The sequence below is a fragment of the Ptychodera flava genome, chromosome 9, assembly GCF_041260155.1.
Source record: "Ptychodera flava strain L36383 chromosome 9, AS_Pfla_20210202, whole genome shotgun sequence".
NCBI classification, from domain to species: Eukaryota; Metazoa; Hemichordata; class Enteropneusta; family Ptychoderidae; genus Ptychodera; species Ptychodera flava.
This window is the reverse complement of record NC_091936.1, coordinates 12441122-12466203: the sequence shown is the minus strand read 5'-3', so window position 1 is coordinate 12466203 and position 25082 is coordinate 12441122. Positions and strand designations below refer to the sequence as shown.

General features: G+C 38.7%; 3 protein-coding genes and 1 pseudogene across 3 annotated transcripts; 3 read left to right on the top strand and 1 right to left on the bottom strand.

The window, feature by feature from the left end:
- Positions 1–258: 258 nt before the first annotated feature.
- LOC139140582 (zinc finger protein Xfin-like) lies at positions 259–3140 on the top strand. Its single transcript, XM_070709927.1, has 2 exons — positions 259–540; positions 702–3140. The coding sequence occupies exons 1-2, from the start codon at positions 259–261 to the stop codon at positions 3138–3140; spliced, it is 2721 nt and encodes a 906-aa protein (XP_070566028.1).
- Positions 3141–3323: 183 nt separating this feature from the next.
- Positions 3324–16388, top strand: LOC139140024 (2'-5'-oligoadenylate synthase 1A-like). Its single transcript, XM_070709019.1, has 6 exons — positions 3324–3457; positions 3829–4083; positions 7078–7295; positions 7968–8253; positions 8790–9192; positions 10740–16388. Exons 1-6 carry the CDS (start codon positions 3325–3327, stop codon positions 10882–10884), a joined length of 1440 nt encoding a protein of 479 aa, XP_070565120.1. The 5' UTR covers position 3324; the 3' UTR covers positions 10885–16388.
- Positions 14891–15505, bottom strand: LOC139140580 (uncharacterized). Its single transcript, XM_070709925.1, has one exon. It carries the CDS (start codon positions 15503–15505, stop codon positions 14891–14893), a length of 615 nt encoding a protein of 204 aa, XP_070566026.1.
- LOC139140025 (synaptosomal-associated protein 47-like) lies at positions 16216–24997 on the top strand (annotated as a pseudogene).
- Positions 24998–25082: the final 85 nt, after the last annotated feature.

Here is a 25082-nt window from a genome sequence, read left to right as displayed (position 1 = left end):
CAACTCTTTATAAACTGATTTACCTGTATATCAAACATTGAAATAGTTTGTTTTGCTTTCCAGAAGTATCCAACAGCCATCACCCATTGAAATTTCTTATCGATGCCAATCAGCTGACCTTTTTTACCGTGAAGATATGCAGCTTGGTAGGATGTTTGTGATTTAAAAATAGGATTTCTCATCGAATCAGAGACACATCTAAAGACAAATATGTGACAGGTACTCTCCTGAAAATCTGTGTTCTCCGATAGTCTCAAAATGGAGAATGAGAAAGGCGATGCTGATGATAGAAAAGACAAAGCCAGGCAGTTATCATGTGGTGTTTGTGATGCCAAGTTTGTCGATCAGTACACGCTGCTTTGTCACCAGACGGAACACACCGCATTGATGTGCAGCCTTTGTCGTCAGATCTTTTCCAACGTCAAGCTATTTGCACAACATCAAAATGATGAGCATGGCTACTTCATCTGTTACACCTGCAAGCAACCCTGCAAGAGCCAGGGTGAACTGGACAGGCACCAAGAAGCTGAACACGCCAGTGTAAGCACAAATTCATCTGTACTTCATACTCCAAGGCATGTCCAGGATGAGCATGGCAGGCACAAAGAAGCTGAAAACCCTACGGATGCAATGTGTGCAGCCGTTCCTTCAAAACTAAAATTTCACTGTTGCAACACAAAGCTGACTGTCGTCACGCGAAGGTACATTGCACCGCGAGTAGCCAGGTATTCAGCGCTAGGAAAGATCTGACGGAACACGAAGCAGATCAAAGGAAACAGAAATTCATCTGTACTACATGCGCCCTGGTATTTCCTGATGAGGATGAGCTTGTGAGGCACAGAGGCCTCTGTGACACCACTTTGAACTCTGTACATGGGTCACCCAGTGAATTGCCACCTGCAAATGTTGTTTGTGAGATCTGCAGTGAGAAATTTTCAAGCAAAGTGACACTGTCTCAGCATCAAATCGCAAAACATGGTGTATATCTTGATGCTGGCAATGAGAAATTCAATGATGAAAAGACACTGTCCAATTGCCACTCTGAGCTGCGCAATACATCCTGCCCACACTGTAGCATGTCATTTCCCAGCAAACATGCATTAGTTGCGCATGAAGTGGAGATGCACAAATTCACATGTACAACCTGCCAGCAAGTCTTTGTTGACCAAATCAAACTAAACGAACACATCAGAAGTAACGATCATCACCTCAAGTGCGACATTTGCCAATGCGTCTTTCTCAACAAGGAGCTAAAGGCTAAACATGTCCAACAAAAGCACAGATATTCCTGTAAAATTTGCAATAAGCTGTGTTCTGGCACAGTCAAGAGCCTTGCCTCCCACTTACTAATAAAACATAAAATGCCATGGTTGTGTGAATACTGCCTGTTGACGTTTTGTAGTGAGAAAGCGCTTGCAGGACATCAAAGTGAAATGCACAAGTTTCCTTGCAAATGCTGTCCTTGTTTCTTTGACAACCAAGATGCTCTGGATACACACATGACCCAGGAACACCGATTTATGTGCCAGATCTGCAAACGGTCTTATACCGGAGAGGCCCCATTGGAACAACATCTCATGGCCAAGCACAATGCACGCCTGCATTTTGCTGGCTGGGGGAGCCAGGTAGAGTGTCACACAACTGCAGATGTTATTCAAGGACAAGCCAAAGACAGTGAGTCTCTGTCAAGTGGTATCCCAGGGACACTGTCAGTTCATCCTGTTTTGTTTGGCATCCCGGAAGGGTCATCCCAAGTGCCACAAATGGTGCAAGTAGCATCAGAGCCAGCATCATTCCCGATTGCACCAACTGACCAAGGTGAGAAAAACAGTTCCTCGGTAAAGCCTTCTCGAACATCAGAGCAACATATGACCCCAAAATGTGAGTCACCACAAACTTCATCGTGTGAGCGAAATCCGGTTCAGAATTCCATTTCCGAGACAGTGTCACGCCAAGTTCGGACTCTCTTGGAAGCAATGACATCTCCAGCGCTGGTGTCGCCCCAGTTCCCGTTACCAAAGCTGAAGTCTCAACAAGTGGTATCCTCAAAGCGAGTTTCATCACACCCTCTTTCCCATCAGCCAGAATCAAAAACAGAGTCCTCAAGCAGGGAGCTTCCAAATACTCTGTCCTCTGGGTCATCACAACAGCCATGCTCAGATTTGCTCTCAAATGGTTCCCAATCAGGGTCCCGACAGAAAGATACAACCAAGAAAGAACCAGAGGCCTCAGTTTCCTGTGATTTATGCGATTATCATATTTCAGATGAATCTGAACTGCATCACCATTACACAGACACTCACAAACTCTCAAAGACGATCTGTTCTTGCAACTCCTGTGGAAAAATATTCATCACTGCAAGCACACTTGAACGACATGTTCTTGAAGTTCATTCACCACCGGTGCATCATAAAGCATCAAGTTCCATGCAAAAGGGAAATGAGACTGGGAATTCTAAAGCTGCTGCTTTGAAGAAGCCTCAGCGAAATCAGCTGACTGAGAATTGTCAAACTTTCTCCGATGATAAGCTGTCTGACCAAAAGGAGTTTCCCTTGCCACAACAACTGCATGAGCAACCAGGAAATAATTGTGATGAAGGAGCTGCTGTTGAAGAGCATGGAATGTTGCATTCCTCTCAAAACAATTGTTTTCCTGTAGACAGTGGCTCTGAAGACTGCAAGAGATGCTTGATCCCACAACGCAGCTCTCAAACAGTGCAAACAAGCTGCCATTGCTGCAAACAGAAAGGTGATAAGGGTAAAGATATAAAATCAGAAGCACGATTATCATGCTCAAATGAACAGGTATTGAACCATAAAGGTAGCATTCAACAACATGCCCACGATAACCGTAAGGCAATTAAACTTGCCCCTCCTTCAACTGTGAGTAGACAAAGTGAACTTTCATCATGCAGGATGCAAAAACAACAGCACCAGCAACACAAGCTAGATTCTGAAATTCGGCACACTCAATGCAAAAAAGACTTCAAAAAATCAATGCTACTGGGTCAAAACAATACTCGCGAACTACTGCCACAGAAGAAGAAGATGAACACGATCATACCAACTGTCATGACAAGTCAACACAGACATCAAGCTTTCAATGCAGTCAGTGTGAATATGTTTCCCGCGGAAGAGTGAGCTGCAACATCATAAGAAAAGTCAACATCGCGTCTCCTCAGGAAGAGCTGTGCGATGTGTAAGGTGCTGCCTGACGTTCAGAGACAAGAGCAAATTGGAAAACCATCGCAACAGCCAATCTTGCCGGAAGTCAGTGCCTTCAAATTACTGCGTGAAGTGTGGACTGACCTGCAAGGATGATGATATGCTGCAGCAACACATGAGAGGCAAACACAAGAAGAAAGCACAGCTCATGTGCAGCAGGTGCAAGAAGACGTTCAGAGAGGCAGAAGCACTTGAAAGACATCAGAGAGACAAACATGGTTTCCACATCCCAGGTGAGTCCTATACTACTGTCAGGACTTCTTTGATTGCAATGACTGAAGGACATCAGAAGGCTCTAATTTTAATTGATTACCAGATCACTCTTTGAAAGATCATTGATCATCTAAAAATAATTTGAGACAATGAAAACAAATTTTGTACCACTGCATACACATCGGAAATGTTTCAGGTAGATTTTGAATTATCAACTTATTATGAGAAAATATTACCAGCATCACTATTACGTTGACTTTGTTTGATATACTGTTGACGTCAAAGGAAAGAGTGCTTACTATCAGCAAATGCATATTTCTTTTGCAAAACACAAGTATCTTTGTCGGATGATCATATTTCATCATAATCTGTTTATTTTGCCATGGCTTAGATGATGGTATGAGGATTCCAGGGAACATTTCTTTGAAAGCCAAAGGCCTGTCTCTGTGCCAAGTCTGTGGGCGTCTTTTTACTCACGAGGATGATCTAGAACAGCATTGCAGAGACAAACATGCCAATGTGGATGTTACAAATGCCAGTGTTCTGTCTCCCTGCCAAGTCTGTTGGCGTATTTTCACTCAAGTGGATGATCTAGACGAGCATTACAGAGACAGACATGAGAAGGAAGATGTGAAGAAGACATCAAGTGAGTTGAATACAGCGTACCCTGCCCTGCTGTAAAGTCTTATCCAGCAGCCCATACACTGAGCCTTTGGAAATGCCATTCAAAATCATTGAGTAAGATGGCATGACTCAGAAAAGAGCACTGCATCCTGGGAGTAACTTATCTATGATAAAATAATTATGTTTTGAGACAAATTCATGGAAAATATAATGTTAAGGTTATGTGGAAGTGGCTTTTTAAAGTCCGTACAATGAGTGTGAACTATGACTTATATATCCAGGATCAGTTGTATCATACTTGTCCATAAATTAACTGATAAAAAACATTGAAGTTGTCGGTCACACCCTTTTCTGAGAATTGACTTTTAAAGCCGTGTATTTCTCCATAATCTTGAAGCTGTCCTTCCAGTTACTTTGTCTCAAAACATAACAATAGCATCATAGATCAGTTGCTCCCAGGATGCATCACTCTTATCTATGTGCCTTCTTGCACAGAGTTTGAATGGAGCTTCCCCAAACTGTAAAGGGGCAGCTGGATGAAAGCTCCAAAGTGCAGTCAGCCTGGTAACCAAGACTACCAAATGTGTTTTTGTTCGCGAACAAATCTTTCATTGCGGCATGGAGAGAAAAAACAGTCTGCTTAAAGCCCGGTGCGGGGTATAAAAGACCCCTAACTCATCGAAAATTCATAATGGCTGCTTGAGTGACAACTGGCAACAGCAAGGTAGACCGCTCCGTGAAAATCAGCTGAAGCGATTCTCAAACAAACATTATTGGCATACCATAAACATAGACTGTTTCATAAACACGTAGGCCATACAGGTATCCGCAAAATTTCACGAAGCATTTTAAAATTACGACAATTAGGGGAAAAATCGCTTTCGTAACAAAGGAAATGGCCCCTAGAGAACAGTCGTTCCGTGATTCAAACAATTGTCAATCATTCAGTGACGCGCAGAGGTGTAAACTGGTCAAACATTTGCTATGCATACGAGAACAATTACGATGTAAACAAACCATGTGTACGCTTAGAGTTACATATATATATCGGCGTGCACACACGATGAAAACTTCATGGTTGTCATAAACTATTTTACTAACAAGCGTTTATGATGCAATGACATCGCGTAAGTGAACCCTTTTCGGATGTGACTTAGCAAGAGATGAGTCAGTACCGGTACGATGTATTCTTGCGAAAAGTGCGTACACTATTTTACAAAACTGTAGGCAGGGTACATAGTTTGCATTGACAATGACATCGAAAAGTACTAGCCTCTATGATCAATTTAATTACAGTCAGTCAAAGAGAGCCACTTTTTTTTTAAACAGCCCCCCCCCCCAAAAAAAAAAAAAATCTACGGCCGAAAGTACCAGTACGCTACAGTCGCTTTGATATAAATGCAAGCCCTGAAAACGGCCGTTTGGTATGTACGGTATATGTACACGTGTTCTCACACACGGCAATGAAATGTCGTGTTCGGAGGTTTGGTAAGGTTTTGACATACCGCTTGCCCAAGTAACGTTTGGACTTCTGTTGTAAGGTTGTAAGACATCAAAACAGTTGAAACGTTGTATTTGTCAATGTCATTTCAAGGTGAGCAAGTGAGCGTCACCACCCGATCTTCTTTGAAAGGCTATAGGCCCAAGAAAATACGTGTGTCCAAGATCGGCTCATTGAGTTGGCACTACATCGTAAGATTTCGACAAAGGTTGGACTTTAATTTCTTCAATAACGAAGATATCTATGAACCCAGTCCGTGGTTCATCCCATTGCTCCGAAAATAAACATAACTCGTGATGAGTTGTCCGGGGTCACCCTCAAAGCAACCGAGCAGTCGACCTCGATCGCTTACAGATATCGTGGTACGCGAGATTCATGGAAATCTCGATCCTTCCGTGACGTAGTGAACTTACTTTCTTATTTTAGCGATCGGGAAATGACGTCGCGTCGTTCACCTATCAGACATATTTCCTACCATTTTCCTGTCCGTGTTTCTCAGTCAATGTTTAGATCGGTAATTCGTGATTTCAACATACGAAATTGCCAGCTTCGGATTATTTTTAATGTGTATGTTTATTACTTTCTTGATGATTATTTCCACTACGTACGGCGCCATTTCCGTATGTACATATGGCGGTCAGTACCCGAATCATTCTCGAACGATGACATGACCCCGAAACTTCAGTAAATCAACTCAGCAAAAACTTCAGTAGATCCAATCAGCAGGCTCCTGTTTTTATGAAATTGATATTTTTCCCTTCATTCTTTTTTCTTTCCCGTATTGCGAAAGCTGTACCCAAGCCTATAGTCAGAGCGTGATTTGAGAGCAAACAGATTACGCAGATAATGCGAACGATAGCAACCGTTACCAACAGACTCATTATGCAGAGCCATGCCCCAAAACGCCCACCCAAACTTGGCATTAATCCGGATCCCGGTCCATTTCGCCCCGGGCTTTAAGTGTAAATTGAAAGCTCAGCAATTAACACTTTGTGAACTGTTGTATAAAAATTGTTTTTAATGATTGCCAAGAATATAACCAGATGTCTTAATCCTTTTCTATCAGGCTCCATAGAAATAAATACCACTTGAAAGAAAGAAGTGTAAGATGATTTGTTAAAATGCTAGGCCTGATCAGTGAAAATGATATACTGGGGACTGAAAAAGACGAGTGATTGATATCAATAAAGTCAAATCATTCCAGATTAGAAGATCAAAATAAATTTCATTGTGATGATGCTTATCATTCCTTAACCCTGTCACTTACCATGAGTTGCCCAAACCTAGTCTTTGTCAATGGTGATTGTGGACCTGTTTACAGGGAATGGGAAAGAACAGGTTAAACTTTTGACCCCTGACCTCATGATGGCCTATGACATCATGCAGAGGTTTCTGAGCAGGGTGCAAAGGGTATAAATACTGTTGGTCTTTGAAGTCAATGTTTGCAACAGTAATTAACGTAGTTTTATTTTTGGTTGATCATCAATGTATTTTTGTTTACTTATACACTTCCAGGCAATGCAGGGCTTATAGACAGTGCCATTCCAGAGACAATTACCCATGCACACTCCATGAATTGGGGTAGTTTATTAAAACAGAAAGCAGACAACCTGACGACCTACATGGAGATGCACCTTCAACCAACTGATGAATGCAATGATGGGATCTCCAGCATCATAACTGAAATGTTGACTTACCTCCAAGGTTATACCAAAATATGCCGGTATATCAAGGTAGTTCTTATCAAGTTGTATGTTCTCAAAAGCTATACAGTTAATTATGGCTGTCCCATAACTTGCCCCCAGTGTGATCTGTTTTGTGGTTGCTGTTGTATGGATAGACAGAAGTGAACAGCAGGAAATGCAGTGACATGCTAACTTTTGTCAGATTGTGACCGTACCTTTTGTAATTTAGATTCATATTTCCACTTCTTTATTTTTCTTTGGACTACATTTCATGTTCTCAGTCAGCTTTTTTTAATCATCAAAGCTCGATGCAAAAAGCTGTGGTCAACTTTTCATTGCTTTTGACTGACTTCCAAGTTGGAATATTTGCTGATATAACTTAACACTCACTTTTTGAAAAGTGAATCAAAGTTCTCATTTTATTTTAAATCAAATTATTTTTTTTAATTAATGAATGCAAACAATACAGAAGGAAAGTCACAGTTATGTTTCAAGGACCAAAATGTATTTTGTCGAACAAATAAAGAACTACAAAAAGTTGTCAGGGTGACAATGTTTGGGGCACAATTTTTTTAAAAGTTTACTTTTATCATCTCAATAATTGAAATTGTATGTAAACTGTATTGGAGATACAAACTTGTTTGCCCTCATGCAGCTTTTAAGGCTTTCTACAATATGATACCAAAGTATGAAGTGAGAAAACCTTTGATCCTTGTTCAGGCTGGCTGTCTTGGTCAAGGAATTCATCTGCTCAACTCTGTGGACGTGAAACTCTTGCTCTTCTTGGAAGATTTCAACAGCCTGGAAGACATGAGGCACAACCTATGGACCAAAATACAAGGCATCAAAGAGCACCTGTTGAGTAGTTTGAAGTGGAACAATGAGTTTGATATGGAAGCTATCACTCTGTACAGCCTGAAACTACGCAGTAAACCATCAGCTAATCACCTTTGCACCATCGAATTGCTACCCACTTGTGATGTCCTGGGTAGCCACCCTTCTGACGGTAATAATTGCAGATAGATTTAATTGCCTTTTTTCAGTCACTTCACATTTTTTTTGCTATGAACGTTTAATTTTCGGAATATTGAACAGTTAAATCATACTTTCTGAATCTTTGTATCGTCCAATTATTCGTAGGTGTGCAAACACTGCTAGTGACCAACTGACAGAATTTATGGAAGTAGGGAAAATATCTTTTTTCTTTTCAGTAACTATGTGTTCTTTCTTGCATGCAGAGTTGAACTTGTCTATCCAAGCTTGTACATACAAAAAGAACCTGTTTTGAACAGCATACCGGGTACTATCAAACAACTTTCAGTGACATACCGTATAACAGCCAAATTTCATCAACTACTAGTATGTATACTAAAATGCATACAAACAAAATCTTACATACGGGGATGACAATCCATGACCCAAATAGGCAAGGAATATATAACCAGGAATATAGTTCAGTGATGAAAATCGACGAAAGCTTTGCATGGTTGATCAAGGTTTGCTTTGTCAATATCTTATTTTTGTTTGATTTTATTACAACAGAGAAAAAAGAAGAAATGTTTTACAAGATGCTGGAGGAGAATGTTTCCAATTGGAAGTTTTATTCCGCTGTTTTCACTCAACTGAGGGTAAAATTTTTCCAAGCCTTACCACCGAGGGTTAGGGACCTCATTCGAGTGGTAAAACACTGGAAAGACTGCCACCTTTCTGCTGAGATAAGTAAGGCCAAGAATCAGACTGCTCCATCCTCATATGCATTGGCTTTGATCACTATCGATACTTGGGAGGAAGTAGGAGAGCCGGTCACATTCAGCGTTGTGCAGGGTTTTAAGGCAGTTTTGCAACGGCTTGTAGATTATGAAAGTATTGACATTGAATGGTACCACAACTACAGTGAAGACATAGCAGAGAAGACAAGAAAAAATGGTCTCTTGTCTCTCTCTAGGTATGTAAAGCAGATATTATCAGCATGACAGACGTCATTCCTCATTCGAATTGAACAGGAGCTCACACCCCCCGTGATAAAAATCTGATTTACCTGCAGTGCTAAAACTGACCCCTCAACTGCCATTCAGGGTTTCTGCAGAGACAGAGTTTCCTTATCAGAAAAAATACAGCATCGTAGAGTAGTAAAAACATTTAGAAAATCACTTTTAGAACTGCATTATCAAAAAAGTTGCTCTATTAAAGATTTAGCCTGCACTTTGCCATGTCACTTCTTATTATCTGCATGGCAGCCACTATCCGCGTAACAATGCTCAGTCCCAAGTACAGAATTCTTTTTGACGACGGTTGCTGAATTTTTTTATTCAGAATCTGCTCTTCTGAGTTATGAAACTACAGGGCATTCAACTTATCAGTGTCAGAAACACAAATTTTGATAAATATAACAACAATAACCCCTTTTGCAGACATGCATGTACCTGATTTTGGTAAGGTTTGCTCCATACAGCACAAACTTAGTGGCTACTATGTTGTGCAGTATACCTAAAACTTGTGTATACCTGCCTGTGGCTGGGTTATCTTTGCTGCATTCATGCAGGATTTTTTCAGTCAATTGAACCCGTCACCTCATTGCCTGTATCTGAACCCGTTGAAAAGAATGGTCTTGTGGTCACAGGCGTGCTGTTTTCTGGGTAGTTTTTATAAGTGTACTTCTACGTTTCGACGTTCTCTTCCATAGCCTAATCACCAAGGTAAGAAACAGAATTATCCGGCCTGCAAGAAAACTGCACGTTCTAGTCGAAAAATAAACACAAATCCTTCATTGAGTTACCTAGTTAGATGCGGAAGCATCTCGGCTGTCCAAAAACACACTCATGTCACGATAAAATGAAAACTTTCGAAGAAATCTGCCGCGTTTTGACAACATCGGCGTATCTGATGGCCACTGTTGTAATAACGCAACTCATTAACATAATGGACGGTGTCTGCACATAGAAAGTGGTGCATCTCAGTCTGAAGCCGTTGATGGCGTTGCTCACAGACCAATCAGCAATGCGGACGGCGTACAATTATAATAATGAGTTGCGTTATTACAACGTTGGACGCCAGAAATGCCTAGTTTGTCAAACACGGCAGATTTCTTCGAAAGTTTTCATTTTATCGTGACATGAGTGTGTTTTTTAGACAGCCGAGATGCTTCCGCATCTAACTAGGTAACTCAATGAAGGATTTGTGTTTATTTTTCGACTAGAACGTGCAGTTTTCTTGGCAGGCCGGATAATTCTGTTTCTTACCTTGGTGATTAGGCTACGGAAGAGAACGTCGAAACGTAACTACTCAGAAAACAGCACGCCTGTGCTTGTGGTGTAAGCGTTACAGAAAATTTTCTTTGCATCATTATCCCTGTGTTTCAGAAAGCCATTTCATGATAGCCTGATCACTGAAGCACATCAAAGAAACGAAATTTGCATATCTCATGTCAAATGTGTGGGCACATTCAAATGGGCTTAGTTCAATAATAAATGCTATTGCATGTGTTGCTTTCAGACCCCTCATTGTGGACCCAGGAAACCCGACCCTCAATGTCTGTGCCGACTGCAATAGATGGGGTGAAGTTGCCACGGTAGCATGGGAAAGTCTACAAGAACCACTCCTACAGGGTACTGTGATCAAACCTGACTGGACAGCATGACCTTTTTCATAGGCGAATAGTGTTTTACATTTTTTTGCTATTTGTACAATAACTGCTTCACTTTGAACTTTCTTTCTCTTCTATGGAAATATTCTTACATTTATATATTCAAGAAAATATTTCAAATATTTTCTTTTATGTAGAAGTATTAAAATGATAAATTACAATATCAAAGCTCTGTGTTTTTATAGAGTGCTCGCAGAGATTCAGTTGTGTTGTCTGGTGGTCTAGCTAATGAAAAGAAACTTTGTAAAACAGGTTTTACCATGACTGTAGGAAATGAGTTTCAGATCATCAGTGTGAATCAACCTCTGCTGAAAAGGATAACCAAGAGAGCAACTGTGAACAAATTCTGCAAAGTCATCCCAGGCAAATTTGAAGAGCGCCACCTAGAGTTCATTTTGATTAGTTTTGTGATGTTGCTCGGCTTGGCATTTCATTGGTTTAATCGTAGACAGTAGAGGGATGAACCTCCGCTGTCTGTGGTTTAATACACAGCTACATTTTGAAAAGTTTCCTTAATCAGTTGGATATATTTGACATTAAATTGCTTCAAGAACATTCATAAATTTTTGAAGGAAATAAAAGAGCGGCTTGATAAGTAAACCAGCTAGTGGTACATGTAGTAATCACGGTTATAGTGAACAGAGTTCTGTCACGTCGAGAGTGACACTGTACATCTTTACCATTTAATTATTTTCTACCAGACACAGAGTGATCTTGCAGCAAATTATATACATTTCTCTGAAACAGATAGTACATTTATGCAAGCTGGCCACTCCATAATATAAGATCATTACATATTTATCCTCACTTGAAATTTGTGATCTGTAAGCCAGAATCCTGCAATTCATATGCAAATATTAACATTGGTATAGGTCTATAACCTGTCATGCAAATATTTGACCTTCATTGGCTTGCATACTGTGAATTAACATCAATCGTGTACACAGGATTCCTGTACCCTGGTATTTTATTATGTAATGCTATAGAGCTTCAGAATGTAAATATAGGTATTTATTTTGCTCCTTATAATCTTGCTGTGTAACTTATATATATTTGATTTTCTTCCACAGAAAAGAATTGAGTTGTTACTGATGGATTTGATAGGTAGTTTTCTCTGAATCTGCAAAGGTGCATATGGGGAGCTGAGTATGTTGAAACACAGCAACTTTCAGAAATAGCCAAAATTTTTCCAGTCTCTTGACTGACTATGACTCATGCGGGTTAACCTTGGGGAATGGGGCAAAAAGGGCAAAATCAAAGGACAAGCACAGCTGGTATCTAATCTTGACATCAGTCACGGATTTTCAACTTCTCATGATGGATTAAGGTCTACCCTGTATTAGAAAGTTGATGTGCAATTCAATGTGAACAAGAGTGAAATGTGTCAAAACAAAATGTGTCCTTGATGTCTGGCCAGGGTCCCTTTGTAGCCAAGCTCTCTGTAGTGAAAGAAAAAAAAACTTTTAATTATGTAAATGTAGGTGACATCTTACACTTTATTAAAACCCACTTGTCTGAAGCAGATACCATGCCTTGTGATAATGTTGTTAGTTTTAAAACAGAATCTGAGTTAATTGGATGGTTTTACGGAGATCCCTAATTGTGGTGAATAGATATCCACTTGACCTGTATGGAGTTGTGACCCAAAGTAAGAAAACATTGGACCAAAAGTAAGAAAACATTGGAGTTGAGATATTACAGATATGTAGACCAGTGTTGGTCTGTATTTTGTTTGCACATGCTGGAATCTGATCTTGAGAACATGGAATATACTTAATGGCCATCCCATGATCTTTCAAAAACTAAATCCAGCTTGCTTCTGCAAAAAAAATAAAAATAAAAAAACAATTGTGTGGTTGACGTTATTGTTTTATATCATTGCAATATTATACATAAAACTTACTATATGATAGAATGTTTTGGTGAACAGGTAATTCTGTAAACATGGTCCAATAAGAAAGACTGATGTATAACTTTTTAACAATGCAAGGAGTGAGCTAGACAGAAAGATCTGTCACTGGAGGGCTACATTCCTCCAAGAGGGGGAAGCGCAGAGAGCATCCGTGAGTGATTGATCTTCCAGTCTAGGGGTGAGTATGGCTTACTGATAACATATGTAATTCAAAAGACAACAACTGACCAAAGGGCAGAAGTTGTGCAAAAAATCACAGTTGCTGACGTCTAATGAAACTGGGCAATTCTGCATTGATCTTCAGCCGCTGATAGGTAAGTATGACCTGGCACTGCTACTGTTTGAAGTCTACTACATTCCTTGTTTCTTGGTTTTAATAATAAAGGAGAAAAAAACCAGCTTGGATTGCCTGAGAGTGAAACAGAATAATAGACTGTAGTGGACACACAACCATCTACAGTAGAAGAGACAGAAGTTGTATGGATCTACACACTGTGCTATAGGTCCAAGAATGTGCCTTGAGGGGTATCGGAAATGTTTTCATTTGTGAGAAAGCAACTGAATCAAATTTGCAAGTGAATATCTCCGAAGTCATCTAATGGGTCCAGCAAAGTACCAGATTTTTGCAGTGATCAGTGTCTCAAAACGGTTACCATGGTTTTGTGTGTTACACACACACACACATATATATATATATATATATATATATATATATATATATACACACACATATATATATATATATATATATATATATAATGTATTTATTTGTACAGTACTGAAATTTCAGTTCTCTGGGCCCAGCTCGCTTTCTCTTGAAAACAATGGGCTCCTACCAAAGTCATGTGGCAAGTTGATGTCTGCAACAGAGACATGCTCTATTGTCATTTAAATTGAGGTTACATTGGGTCAAATCATAAATTGGTAATTGCACTTTCTATTGTCTACTGTTTTTCTCCTGGTGTGTTGTCCATTTACATTCATAATGTATCTTGATGTACCATGCCATACTTTCTGTTAATATACGTGTCAAGTAAAGCAAAGATTGATTGGATTATGTGGATTATATGCTGGACAAGTGTCTGGCATCAATTACAGTATGAATTTGTTTTACCTCATAATCTAGCAATTGTTGCATATAAGACATGGTTAGGAAATAAAAAGACACTTCAACCAGTTTTCAAAAATTTGAAGTTTGTTTTTCTAGTCACATAATCGTACAATCAATAATTATCTCATTATCAGTGATACAGCAGAATACTAGCAGTTGGCAAATGTCAATGATTCATATCATTTTGAAGAAGTGAGTAAGGTAGACATTATAAGTGTGGCATGTTATTGTCATGACACAACAGAATGAAATCAGTTTGCAAAGGTCACCATAGCTTGTAAGACATCCATGTCCATATTACTGTATAGCAATTAGTAATTTGTAAAAAATGTCTACGGTACCTCATTTTTAACGCACTGTTATTGTGTTATTTTCATATTAAGTTTTCCTGTTCATTGCTTAGATTTGTTGGTGCCTGAGCCTTGTGCATACACTAGTTTTATGTATTTTTCTGCCAATATCATCAATAATGAGCTGAAGCAATATACACCCAGTGGAGTACAGAAACAAAAATGCAGCATTTTTATGTAAAAATTGATGTGAATGTGACTGACGTTGTAGGTTATTTCACTTGACCACAATGAGTTTTGACCTTTCACCAACTCTTGTCCACTGAAACATGTTCTATTGTTTGGAGGATTTTTGTATCGGAAAGCTGGCCAAAATGTTTTGGTTCTACTGAGGCTGCATAGTTAATGGATCAGCACTTCAGTCTGAGTCAGAAAAAGGACAAAGTTAAAAGACTAAAAATCTTGCTTGAAAACTACACTCATTTCTTTTTAGCTATTTTCTGTACCACATACTCTCCCTAAAAGACAAACTACCTCAACCATGTTAGCTTTCTGGCATGATTTTCCTCCAAGAAATGTTATTGTTTCAAGTAAAATTATAGTCCAACATGTGTAAGTGCAAATAACAGCATATTTCATGAGCATCAATTCACAGACTCTTCTTAAAGTTTTTGAATACAATATCCATCACTTGTCTCTTAAATTGACTGGCAGACTTCTTCTGGCCAAGTCTCCCAGCTTCAATAACGATATATTTCTGCAGTTCATACAACAGGTAAAAACTTGTCGTGTCTTAGCCTCGGGTGTCTCGTCACGTTTCTTCCCATACCCTTCCCAGAATGCTGGTCCTGATATATCGCAGTAGTCCAAGACAGCAAATTCTATCTCAGGGTCCCCCCACAAGGCCCTATCCCAATCTAAAACACCCGTGACTTGGCTGTTTTCATCCACCAGTATATTTTGATGCCAAATATCCATGTGGAGAAGGTGTGGCAATACAGGGCGGTCGAACAGTGCTCGGTGTTCTTGGAACAGCCCCGTCAAAGCATCCTTTTCCTTGTCTCCATAGTAACCAGTCATGACGATGTCATCGATGAGCTTGCCCCACATCACTTCAAACGCGTCCACCCAGGTGTCCTGTGGGTCCATTGGTTGGTGTTCACCTAAGTAGCCGTATTTCTGAGACACCGCCGTCAGAGAGTGGACTTCAGCCAGATGCCTCCCAACCTGAAACAGGATCTTCTCCCAGTCGGCGTTTTTCTGATCCGTGGCAAGCTTACCGGGGAGTCTCTCCATGAGCATGAAGTCTCGGTCAATGACCTTTCTCGTTGTATCATAAGCGACAATTTTTGCGACTGGCACGGTGGTTTTTGCCGGATCAGCTCGTGCAGCCCTGTTCCTGTTTCATCATACCACGTTCATAGAACACAAAGACAGAATCGTCAGGCGGTGCAACACGGACGACGAAGTTATTGTCAACGTAATATGATGAATTAAAAAGCCCAGACGAAATATATTTCAGCTGAGAGGTCGTGGTAATGCTGGGAATGTGTACCGCAATGGCTTTAACCAGATCACTCTTAGGAAGTTTAGCCATTTTTAAAGACTGTTCATAATACAATTATCGGTAGCACCCCGACCTAAAGGATGTCCACGGTTCCTACCCGCTAAAGGACCATACTACTCGGATAGTGTCGAGCCTTTTCACACGTACAAAACACAATGACCTTGAATGCGTGTGCGCGACTCGACGGTTTGTTGACAAGCGAACCAGCTGATAATATGGACCATCTAACGTGACATAAAAATTTCCCAATCACTGGTGATGATTAGGGTATGACATATGGAGCAAACGAGGAAAATTCTCCATGATAATCATATCCAAAGGAAATTCGGACTTTTTCATTCACTTATGCAGGGTTGTTGGACGTAAATACAGCATACTTGTATGTGATGCGGGCCAGCTATCCAACAAGTATTTAAAAAAAATACAGTCTTAAAAGGCCTTTCCCCACAATTCTGTGCGTGGGTATGGCGTCAACAACTTAACTGATCGTCGGACTCGGAGCAGCCAGTTAGCCAGCATCTTCAGGAACTCGAAATCTATCATCGAAGCCATATTGCAAATTAATCGAGCGAGCGCGCGTCGATAAGTGTGCTTTGGCGACTTGTAGAGTCTTTGCACGTAAGTACAAGTTTCATAGTACCGACGTCTTCTTTGAACCCTCACATATACATGCATATATACATAGCTACAGCAGCCACTGTGGCCAGCTATGCGTGCAAATGCTGGTCTGGTCGTAGTAAATGCATTGGCCGTCCTTGAAAAGAGCTGGCTTTGTAGATCGCGCGACACCACAGCCTTCATGACGTTCTTACGGACGATGAGTTTGATTATAAACCATAAGGTGACCGTTCTTTGTCCTCCTCGACTCGAGCGCGCGATAAAAACTTTCCGGGGTACACGTCATGGTGGTTTGTTGTGTACATCTTGATTTGAATAAAAAAGGCACTCACCTGCAAGGCTGCCACGTCACTCACGGTGTCTCAAGGAAGACTTGAAGTAGCAGTTAATTGTTATGAAAACTGTATACTATAAGTGTCCATTAACATGATTAACCCGCCTTTTGTTATCGCATTGCACCAGCATTGTAACCGTATGTTTTTTGTATTCTATATTTGTCACAGTTCTTTTGTTTTCTTTTTTGTTTTTTAAATAAGAAAACAGTTATTTTGCTGCAGCATTGCAGACACCTTTCCAAGCAAAATGATCCCCTCTTCAAGTGGTGATTCCTACACCATCAAAGAATGGAAAGCTGGCTACTATGTGCCTACAAAGAAGAGATGGGTGTATGGAGTTCTCATCTTAACACCAAACTTCTTGCTGTTTCAAGACGATGACAAGAAAGAGCCCATTGATGATGTGATTGTCTATTTTGCGGAATTCACAGAAGTCAAGCGGGAGAACAGCAGTTACATGTTCAGATGTGTCACTGTCAACACCAACACAGGCAAGCACTGGTTTGGGTCGCTGCCTAACAGAGAGGAAGTGTTTCATTATGTGGAACACTTCTGGAAAGAGAGGCTGGTCGGCAAACCTGCCCCTACGATATCCCTCGGTGAGAATGGAGAGCAAACTGAACTTGGTAGGGAGCTGCTGCGATTGGCCTATGACTCTCAGAACACCCTGAACATAGCTGGGGAAAGACTAGCCATCCAGGGTGATCAGCTGGATTACGCATCACAAGTTGTGGACGATATCAATAATGATCTTACCGTCGCTGAGCACTTGATAGAAGGGCTGGATTCATGGCTAGGAAAGTGGAGCGCCGTGGCCAGAGTCCCAGACTCTCCGGTTACGGAAGATTCCAACAAGCCCAAAACCTACCCCCTGCTGTATGCGAAGAAATTCAATGACTACGCATACCCAGCAACACTGGAAATCCAAGAAGACAAGTTAGAATTCAAGGACTTGAAAGGAAAGAAGGTGCAATCCTTCAGCTTTAAGGACATATCCACCATGGTGATCAGCACACCATGGAATGTGAAAATCAGTCAATACATGATTGGTAAACCAGACATAAATTTCTTCATCACCTCCTCCAAAATGGTGCAGATTTTGAAAGCTTTAGAGCAAATATGTGGCCAAAAGTTTGAATATGATGAAGCCAACTTGCCTGAGAATACAGTCGACTTGGACTCACAACCAATGAAATCATATGGAGGTAAGACACAAAGATAGACCTCTACCCATATTACTACAATTACAACAATAAACATTATCAATAAATACCAGGGTGTCCCCACGCAATATGTAATTATGTCTGTATATTTGTGCAGTCTAGTCAAAATAATGTCTGTACAGACACTAGCTACTGTCAGTCTCAATGTTAATTTGCGTGAAAATGATTTGCCACGAGAAAGTGTTAAAATTTTATGTATTTGAAAATGTTGCTTGTTATATTGTGCATGTGCAATGAAGGTCAAATACACTTTACTGTTTGCAGAAAAAACATGGTACAATGGTGTTTTGTTTTTTTATCACTATTGTAGGGGAAGACCTTGCCTGACTAAGCTGATTGTGTCATGAATAAATTATCATCTAATTTGTCTGATCGTGAAAACATTACAAAAGCTTTCACTCATCTCCCAAAAGACAGGTGACATAATACATTCCAGGCATCCATATTGCATAATTTGTTAACTGATACAATGTGCATCACTACTCCAAAAAAAGAAATGTGTCACAATAGGCCAGTGAGTGACATGGCTGGTACTCTGAGAGTGAGTAGTAAATGGTTACAATATGATGACCTTTCCATCTGATTATAATGCTTGCCTAGCCTGTCAGGGTTTGGAGATTTGTTTATGATGATCTGTCTCACAATCATGATGATCTGTCTCACAATCATGTGACGGGTATCTTCCACGTCACAGCACAGTCTAAGCCAAACTGTGCATCATAATAAGATAAAAATACAAATAGCACTCATGTCAAGCTGTCATTTACAGCTTTATACCATAAATTTTGGGTGTAGAGAATTAAATAACAATATTCATGTTATATTTTGACAAATTCTACAAGGGTTTCTAGTTGTATTACCAGGTTTAATTAATTATTTGATATGCAGAGGTCCAGGAAAAATCAACAATCAGAAATACATTCTCATGATGACTAAAAAAAACAACCATCATAATGAGCATAATTGAAAATTCAAAATGTGAAAATTCTGCGTATGTTTGGAACATAAATTTGAGGAAGAATGTTTTCAGTCATCAGAAAACGGCAAATTTCTGCAACGTGGAAAAGTAAAAGATATCATGGTTCACAAACTTTGCTTTTTTGATGCGTTGTACAGAACTCACATCCAGACCCATTAAACAACAATATTCATGACTTGATTTTATCAGTTTTCTCAGTGACACTGACTTAGAACATCATACATGTATGAACCAACATCAGTGTAAGCAAGCATTCAGTTTTCATGAATTCATGGTTTACTTTTTCAAATGGAACTGTTCAAACTTGTATGCTAATATGGATATGCTGTATGTTTACCAGTTGACAGTTATATCAACCTTTAATATATTTCTCAAAGAAATTTTAATGCGTTTTTCAAAAGTGACATAGAGAATTTCTATAAATAAGTAATTCGGTGTTTTGTTTTTGAATTGGATAAATGTATGTGCCATCAAAAGTTAGCACAAGGCCATTGTACCAAGATTTGCATTTCATTGAAATACTTCAGGCTGTATCCTTTCTTTGTAAAAAAAAAATTTTATGTTATGTGACTGACATTGCACAGCACTTGTAAGGTGATTCCTTGGTTGGATTACAAAAGAGGTTGAAAATTATGTTTCTTATTTGATGTGAACAGTTTTAGCCAGTTGGTGTGAAGATACGTTTTGATAGTGTGTTCCATCATTTGATCCTTTGTCAATCTCAAATCAGTTTATTCTGTGAAACATACGGAAATAATCTTGTACAGTGACAACCTCAAACTTCCATAATTAACAAAGTGTCATATATGATGTGTGAAGATTTGATACTACATAGGTGGCCTGTAAAGAAGCAAATACACTTAAAAGCTGTATTGATGTCATTGCTATTGTATAATGCTGGTATGTCATCAAATCATCAATATATCATTTCAGCTTTGTGAAATGAATGTCATCAGTTGAGCCACAAGTCGGGGAAAATTTTCCAAAAGTTTGAATGTTATTGAAATTATAAACTCCTGTTATTTAAATCTTTTTCCTTTTTTCACAACTTTGTGTTCCTCATTGTGAACTCACTTTCATTTTGTGGAACCTGCACAATAAGCTCACCTCTTAAATAGAAATGCTATTGAAATTACTTTGAAACTAAAGTCTATTGACCCTTTCCTCTGTTTGGAGTCTATAAGTTCCGTGATGATTTAAGTACATGCAACAGAAGAAATCAACTCTTGAAATACCTACTTCTGTCTTTGCAGATCTTGACACTGGTCATGAACACTACGGTGGAAGTCCACGTGTGAGGGCAGGACACCACAGAGTCACGCGCAGAAAACGTCTCAGATCGTGTCCGACGCAGAGGCTGATGAGCTCAAGCACGTGGTCGGAAACCTGAAATCCATGGCACTTGACATACAAAAAGAGCAGGACTTACAGAGTGAGAAGATTACCCACCTGACTGGAAAGGTTGAAGACACTACAGAGAGAGTTAAAAGTGACTCTAAAGCACATGAAAAGGCTGTTGTAGACTGACATAGAACCCAGAAAGGGTATTTTTGTACACTGTGTTGGGTTTTGTGAATATGTCTTTCCCAGAGTACTTGTTTGCTATGGGCAACATTCGTGTGAGGCTTTTACGCAACAGCTATACATAGATATGTTTCAATTTTGTGTCTAGCCAAATGGTAATGAAGTGTAGACGGAAAAATTTGACTATTTTTATCCGTCAAAGCTTTGTTTTCAAAACAACACAAGTATTGTAAAAATATACATCACTCATCAGTCCTAGATTTATCTCCGATCGATGCATAGGACTTTCTTGATGACAACTCATGACAATAAGCTTTGAACTGGATGTCATTGTGTTACTGCACAATGTCACCATGAAATGTCTGGCTTTGCAAAGTGCAAGTCGTCTGTGGCGTCCAGGAGTTAAAAATGCTAGTGATTTCAGAGCCAGGCCAGCAGATACAGGCTTGGATCCTTGCTCATTTGTGTTGGCAGAACACGAAAAAAAGGAGTTTGCATTTTACTTAATTAATTTGCTCCACAGTATCAATTACTTTGTCTTTAGATTAAGTTACCTTTTTTCAGTAATCACAGTCTGAGCTATTCACCGATAATTATGCCAATTGGCCAATGTGCAAAGTTTTATCAATTATTGCAATTAACCATTGTTTTGTCATTTTAGATCAATTCATTTATCAAGTCAGGTGCAGTAAACATACAAGAAAAAGAGCAAGGCTTCTTGATTGGGCCCTCTGATATATCAAAAGGCAATATTTCAAGCTGTTTGTAATATCCCTCCTTCCACAAACTCTGTTGGAATAGACACTGGTTGAAAGGTGACAAACTGCCCTCTGAATTTTGAGACAAACTCTTGTCATCTGCTGCCGACAGTAATCCAAAACACTCATTACATCTTAGTCAATTCTTAAAGGCCCATGAGCTGCAACTCTGCAAAATTTGTCCAACCTCAAGGTACCTCCAATTTCCTCAGATATTCATTGCAATCTGCAAATTGAACGATATAGTCATTAAGTATGCCTCAACAATGTTTACTTGTGGCAGAATAGGCAAGAAATTGAACAGATTTTTGTTCATTTTAAATTTCCCGCCATTTTCAAAATCTTGCCATGTAATGTGAAAAACGGAGAATTTTTTGTCAAAGTGGAGTGAATCCCTTTCCTGTCCTTACAGTGGGCTGCAGTATGTTGTATTTGTAAAGATTCAAATGTGTACATGCACCATCACACTGTTTATCATGTAGTTGTATGGAGGCGGCCAAATTTGAGTGTGACACAAGTTTATTATTTGTCTTACTCAAACCTCCCCATGCAGTCCCACTCGGTGGATAATTATACTTGAGTAAACATCTCTGAGTAAGAACATCTCTATGGACTGATTTTAATCTAAATATAAAATCATGAAAACAATGCCAAAAGTTGCAGCTCATGTGCCTTTAACCGCTTTAACACATAGCTGTCTCCCATTCAAAGTTAGTTTTTCTGCAGATAAAAAAAAAATGTTGGAATAGTGTTTTTAAGCCTTATTCTCACCACATGTGAGACAAATGTGTCCTGTATATTGTCAAAAAAATATCTTGACCATTAATAGTGCGAGAGAAAATGTTCAGTCTGTGATAAAAAATCTCTCTATGCAGCAGTTTACACTTGCTTTAAAACATGAACAGTTTTACCAGGTTGAATGTCCTGGTAATTTACCCAACTGAAAAAGTTATATAAAATTTTCTTTATAATGATAGTGTTGTTTACTGCACCTGATTTAGAAAAAAAATGTTTGTTTGCTCCGATAACTAAAATGGACATTTTTATGTAGTTTTAAGTTATTGAGTTTACATGTTTAGGAAATGTGAAATCTCAAGAGTACAAAAACATAACAATGCACCATTAGCTGAACCTAGATTCCATCCTTATCATTTGGTTTTCATGTGAAAATTTATCTACAAAATAATCCGCGTGAAAACACAACAGCTGTTTAATTTAACGTTAAGTTTGTAGATTAATAAGTTGTGAAATTTAAATAGCATCAGAGCTGTATCAGTAACTATGAAGGACGTGTTTTATAAATAGCAACAGGAGACGTAATTGATGATGTGTTGGCAGAATTCAAGTGTTTACGTATCTCACTTCAAAAGTATGACGAGTGTTGACCTCAATCCCTTGGGTTTAATATGTAGTTTGTCAAAAAGTGCACAACTTCATTTCTTGCCAAGAGTGATCACTTAATAGACAAATACGATATGAATAACATGAATTAAAATCTATGTGCAAAGCACACCAGTGCATGTACCTTTGTGCATTTTTTATCAGTTGCAATATGAAATTTTGCAAGGCCTATAGAATTAGTTGTAGAACGAAAATATTTGGACTGCTTAACACTTCCTTAAACGCAAATATACGATACAGTAACAATACAAAATTTAATAAAAAAGATTCCCTTTTTTGCTGTAGCTGGTAGTGCAAATGTTTATTTTGAAATGATGAAGACATTAGGTAGAGGTAAAGCATTTATAATTTCCGATCAGGTGAATAAGCAACAAATAATGTGAGATTTTGTCGATCCAATTGTGATAATACTTCGAACTGTCAGTCAGGTCAGGGTAGCTTCCCTTTCATATCTTGAATTTGCACCTTTTTTTGAAAACTTTTGCCACTATTGAATAATTTATGTTAATTTTACGTATCAGAGCTTCTTTTCTGTTTCAACGTACGCACTATAGTTTTGTCAGATCCTCATTTTATAATGTATAATTTTAGCCTCATTATACCAGTTTCCAAGGTAACCATGTACTGAAATGGAAAGCAGGGCAGTATTTACATCTTTTTGAGAGTTTGTACTTTTGTAAAATTGTATTCAGCGAGAGATAGCTATTATCCTTAGAAGGCAGAAATTAGGTGAATGGTAGTCTGTAGATTTGAAGTACGGATTGACCCAAACAAAGTTTATCCTCTGTTGTGCTGAAATGTTTTTTCTTTCCCAATACTGCCGTTTTTCATTTTTGCTAATCTTCATAATCTACATGTATAGCATATTATTTGCTGTTCATCCAAGTTGTTCTTCTTTTTCAGTTTAACTTTACTGTACTTTTTTAAGAGAAGATTTACATGCATTTCCACCTTTGTTTTCTTGAATCAATTTTTCAAAGCTTTGATGATTTGAGAGGTATCAAACACAGACCCCTTAGGCATTCTGTGCATGTTTGCCACTGGTATCTGATAATCAGTGAACAGACTGCAATGTAAGTTTCAAACCCACTGATAAATGCGTAACATTTAGGCACAATGTGGCGACTTACAGTATGTTTGATAAAGTGCTCACATCTCATACATGGTACAGGAATGTTGGTAAATGGGCTTATTCCAGACAGCATAAACCAGAACAGAAATAATTTTGAATGATTCAAAATTCAATGACAGGGAAAACCTGTCAAGGTGTTAATTAGATAAGTACACCTGTGGAACAATACGCCTCAGTCTTGAAATTAATTACGATGGAGGTAGGATCATTCCTGACTACCATGCTTGGGTTGATCACTTAAAGGGACAAAGTTGGCCATTTTTCATGAATTTTGTTTGATGCCAGATACTACTTACATTGTTGATATGTCAAAAGATACTGAATGAATGGATGACTACATGTATGTATATATTCGACCTGGGTTTTAGACTCAATCAATGAAACCTTGTGAAAATGAATTAATGGTCATGACCATTAATTCATTTTCGTGATGGTTCATTTAATTTGTCTAAAACAGGGGTCGAATACATGCATGGTCACCCATTCATTTTGTATCTTTCAACTTGTCAAACAATATAAGTAGTATCTTACATTTAACAAAATTCATGAAAAATGGCCGACTTTGTCCCTTTAATAGTTTCACATTTATCAGTTTGAAACAGCCAGGGTTGTGACAGTTGTCTGTATGAAGTCAATACCACCACCTTGGAACATGCAAACAGTTAGACAACAGGTCAGGATACATTGACTCAAAACTACCAAGAGTTAAAATAAGGGAGACATTGATCCACATTTCTGTCTATTGTAAAATATAGCAGTAGTTTTTGGCTGAAATTAGACACAATGATTGATTAGTGATTTTTTTGTCTGTGTATTTCATTATTTTGACCATCTGTGTTTTGGAAAATTAAATATGGCACAGCTGTTGAGATAGTCATGTTACTGTTTATTTCAGACAATGAAGAGTACCATGATTAATGCTAGGGGGTCAAAGTTCATGGTACAGGCTTTTATGTGGCTGTCTAGCAAATGGTAAACCAAAATTGTCAACAGATATCCCTTCATTCAAAAATCATGTATTACATTTAGATGAAAAAGAATACTGCATTTCTGTGCATAATGCATATGACTTAAATGCTTAGAATGGCTGAATTCTTTATTTTCCTTATGCGCTTTTATGAACATAGGCCTTTATTTTTAAAAATGAACTTGCTATTTTCATAACTGCCTTATTACACTGAGTATTGTAAGTTTTTATGTCGTCACAAACACTGTAACCTTGCAAAGTAATTGGCAAATAAGTTCACAAGTAATTTTAAGAAATTCTTGTGTGTAACTATTGATTTCTGTTGTGAGGAATTACTCAGTGAAGAAATATAAAAGAATATGCAATGATTGAAGT

Coding starts and splice junctions, on each gene's coding strand:
- LOC139140582 (XM_070709927.1), top strand. CDS start 259: ATGGAGAATGAGAAAGGCGATGCTGATGATAGAAAAGACAAAGCCAGG. Junction 541..701: donor AAGAAGCTGAACACGCCAGT/GTAAGCACAAAT, acceptor CGTCACGCGAAG/GTACATTGCACCGCGAGTAG.
- LOC139140024 (XM_070709019.1), top strand. CDS start 3,325: ATGCTGCAGCAACACATGAGAGGCAAACACAAGAAGAAAGCACAGCTC. Junction 4,084..7,077: donor AGATGTGAAGAAGACATCAA/GTGAGTTGAATA, acceptor ATACACTTCCAG/GCAATGCAGGGCTTATAGAC. Junction 7,296..7,967: donor AAATATGCCGGTATATCAAG/GTAGTTCTTATC, acceptor ATCCTTGTTCAG/GCTGGCTGTCTTGGTCAAGG.
- LOC139140580 (XM_070709925.1), bottom strand. CDS start 15,505: ATGCTCATGGAGAGACTCCCCGGTAAGCTTGCCACGGATCAGAAAAAC.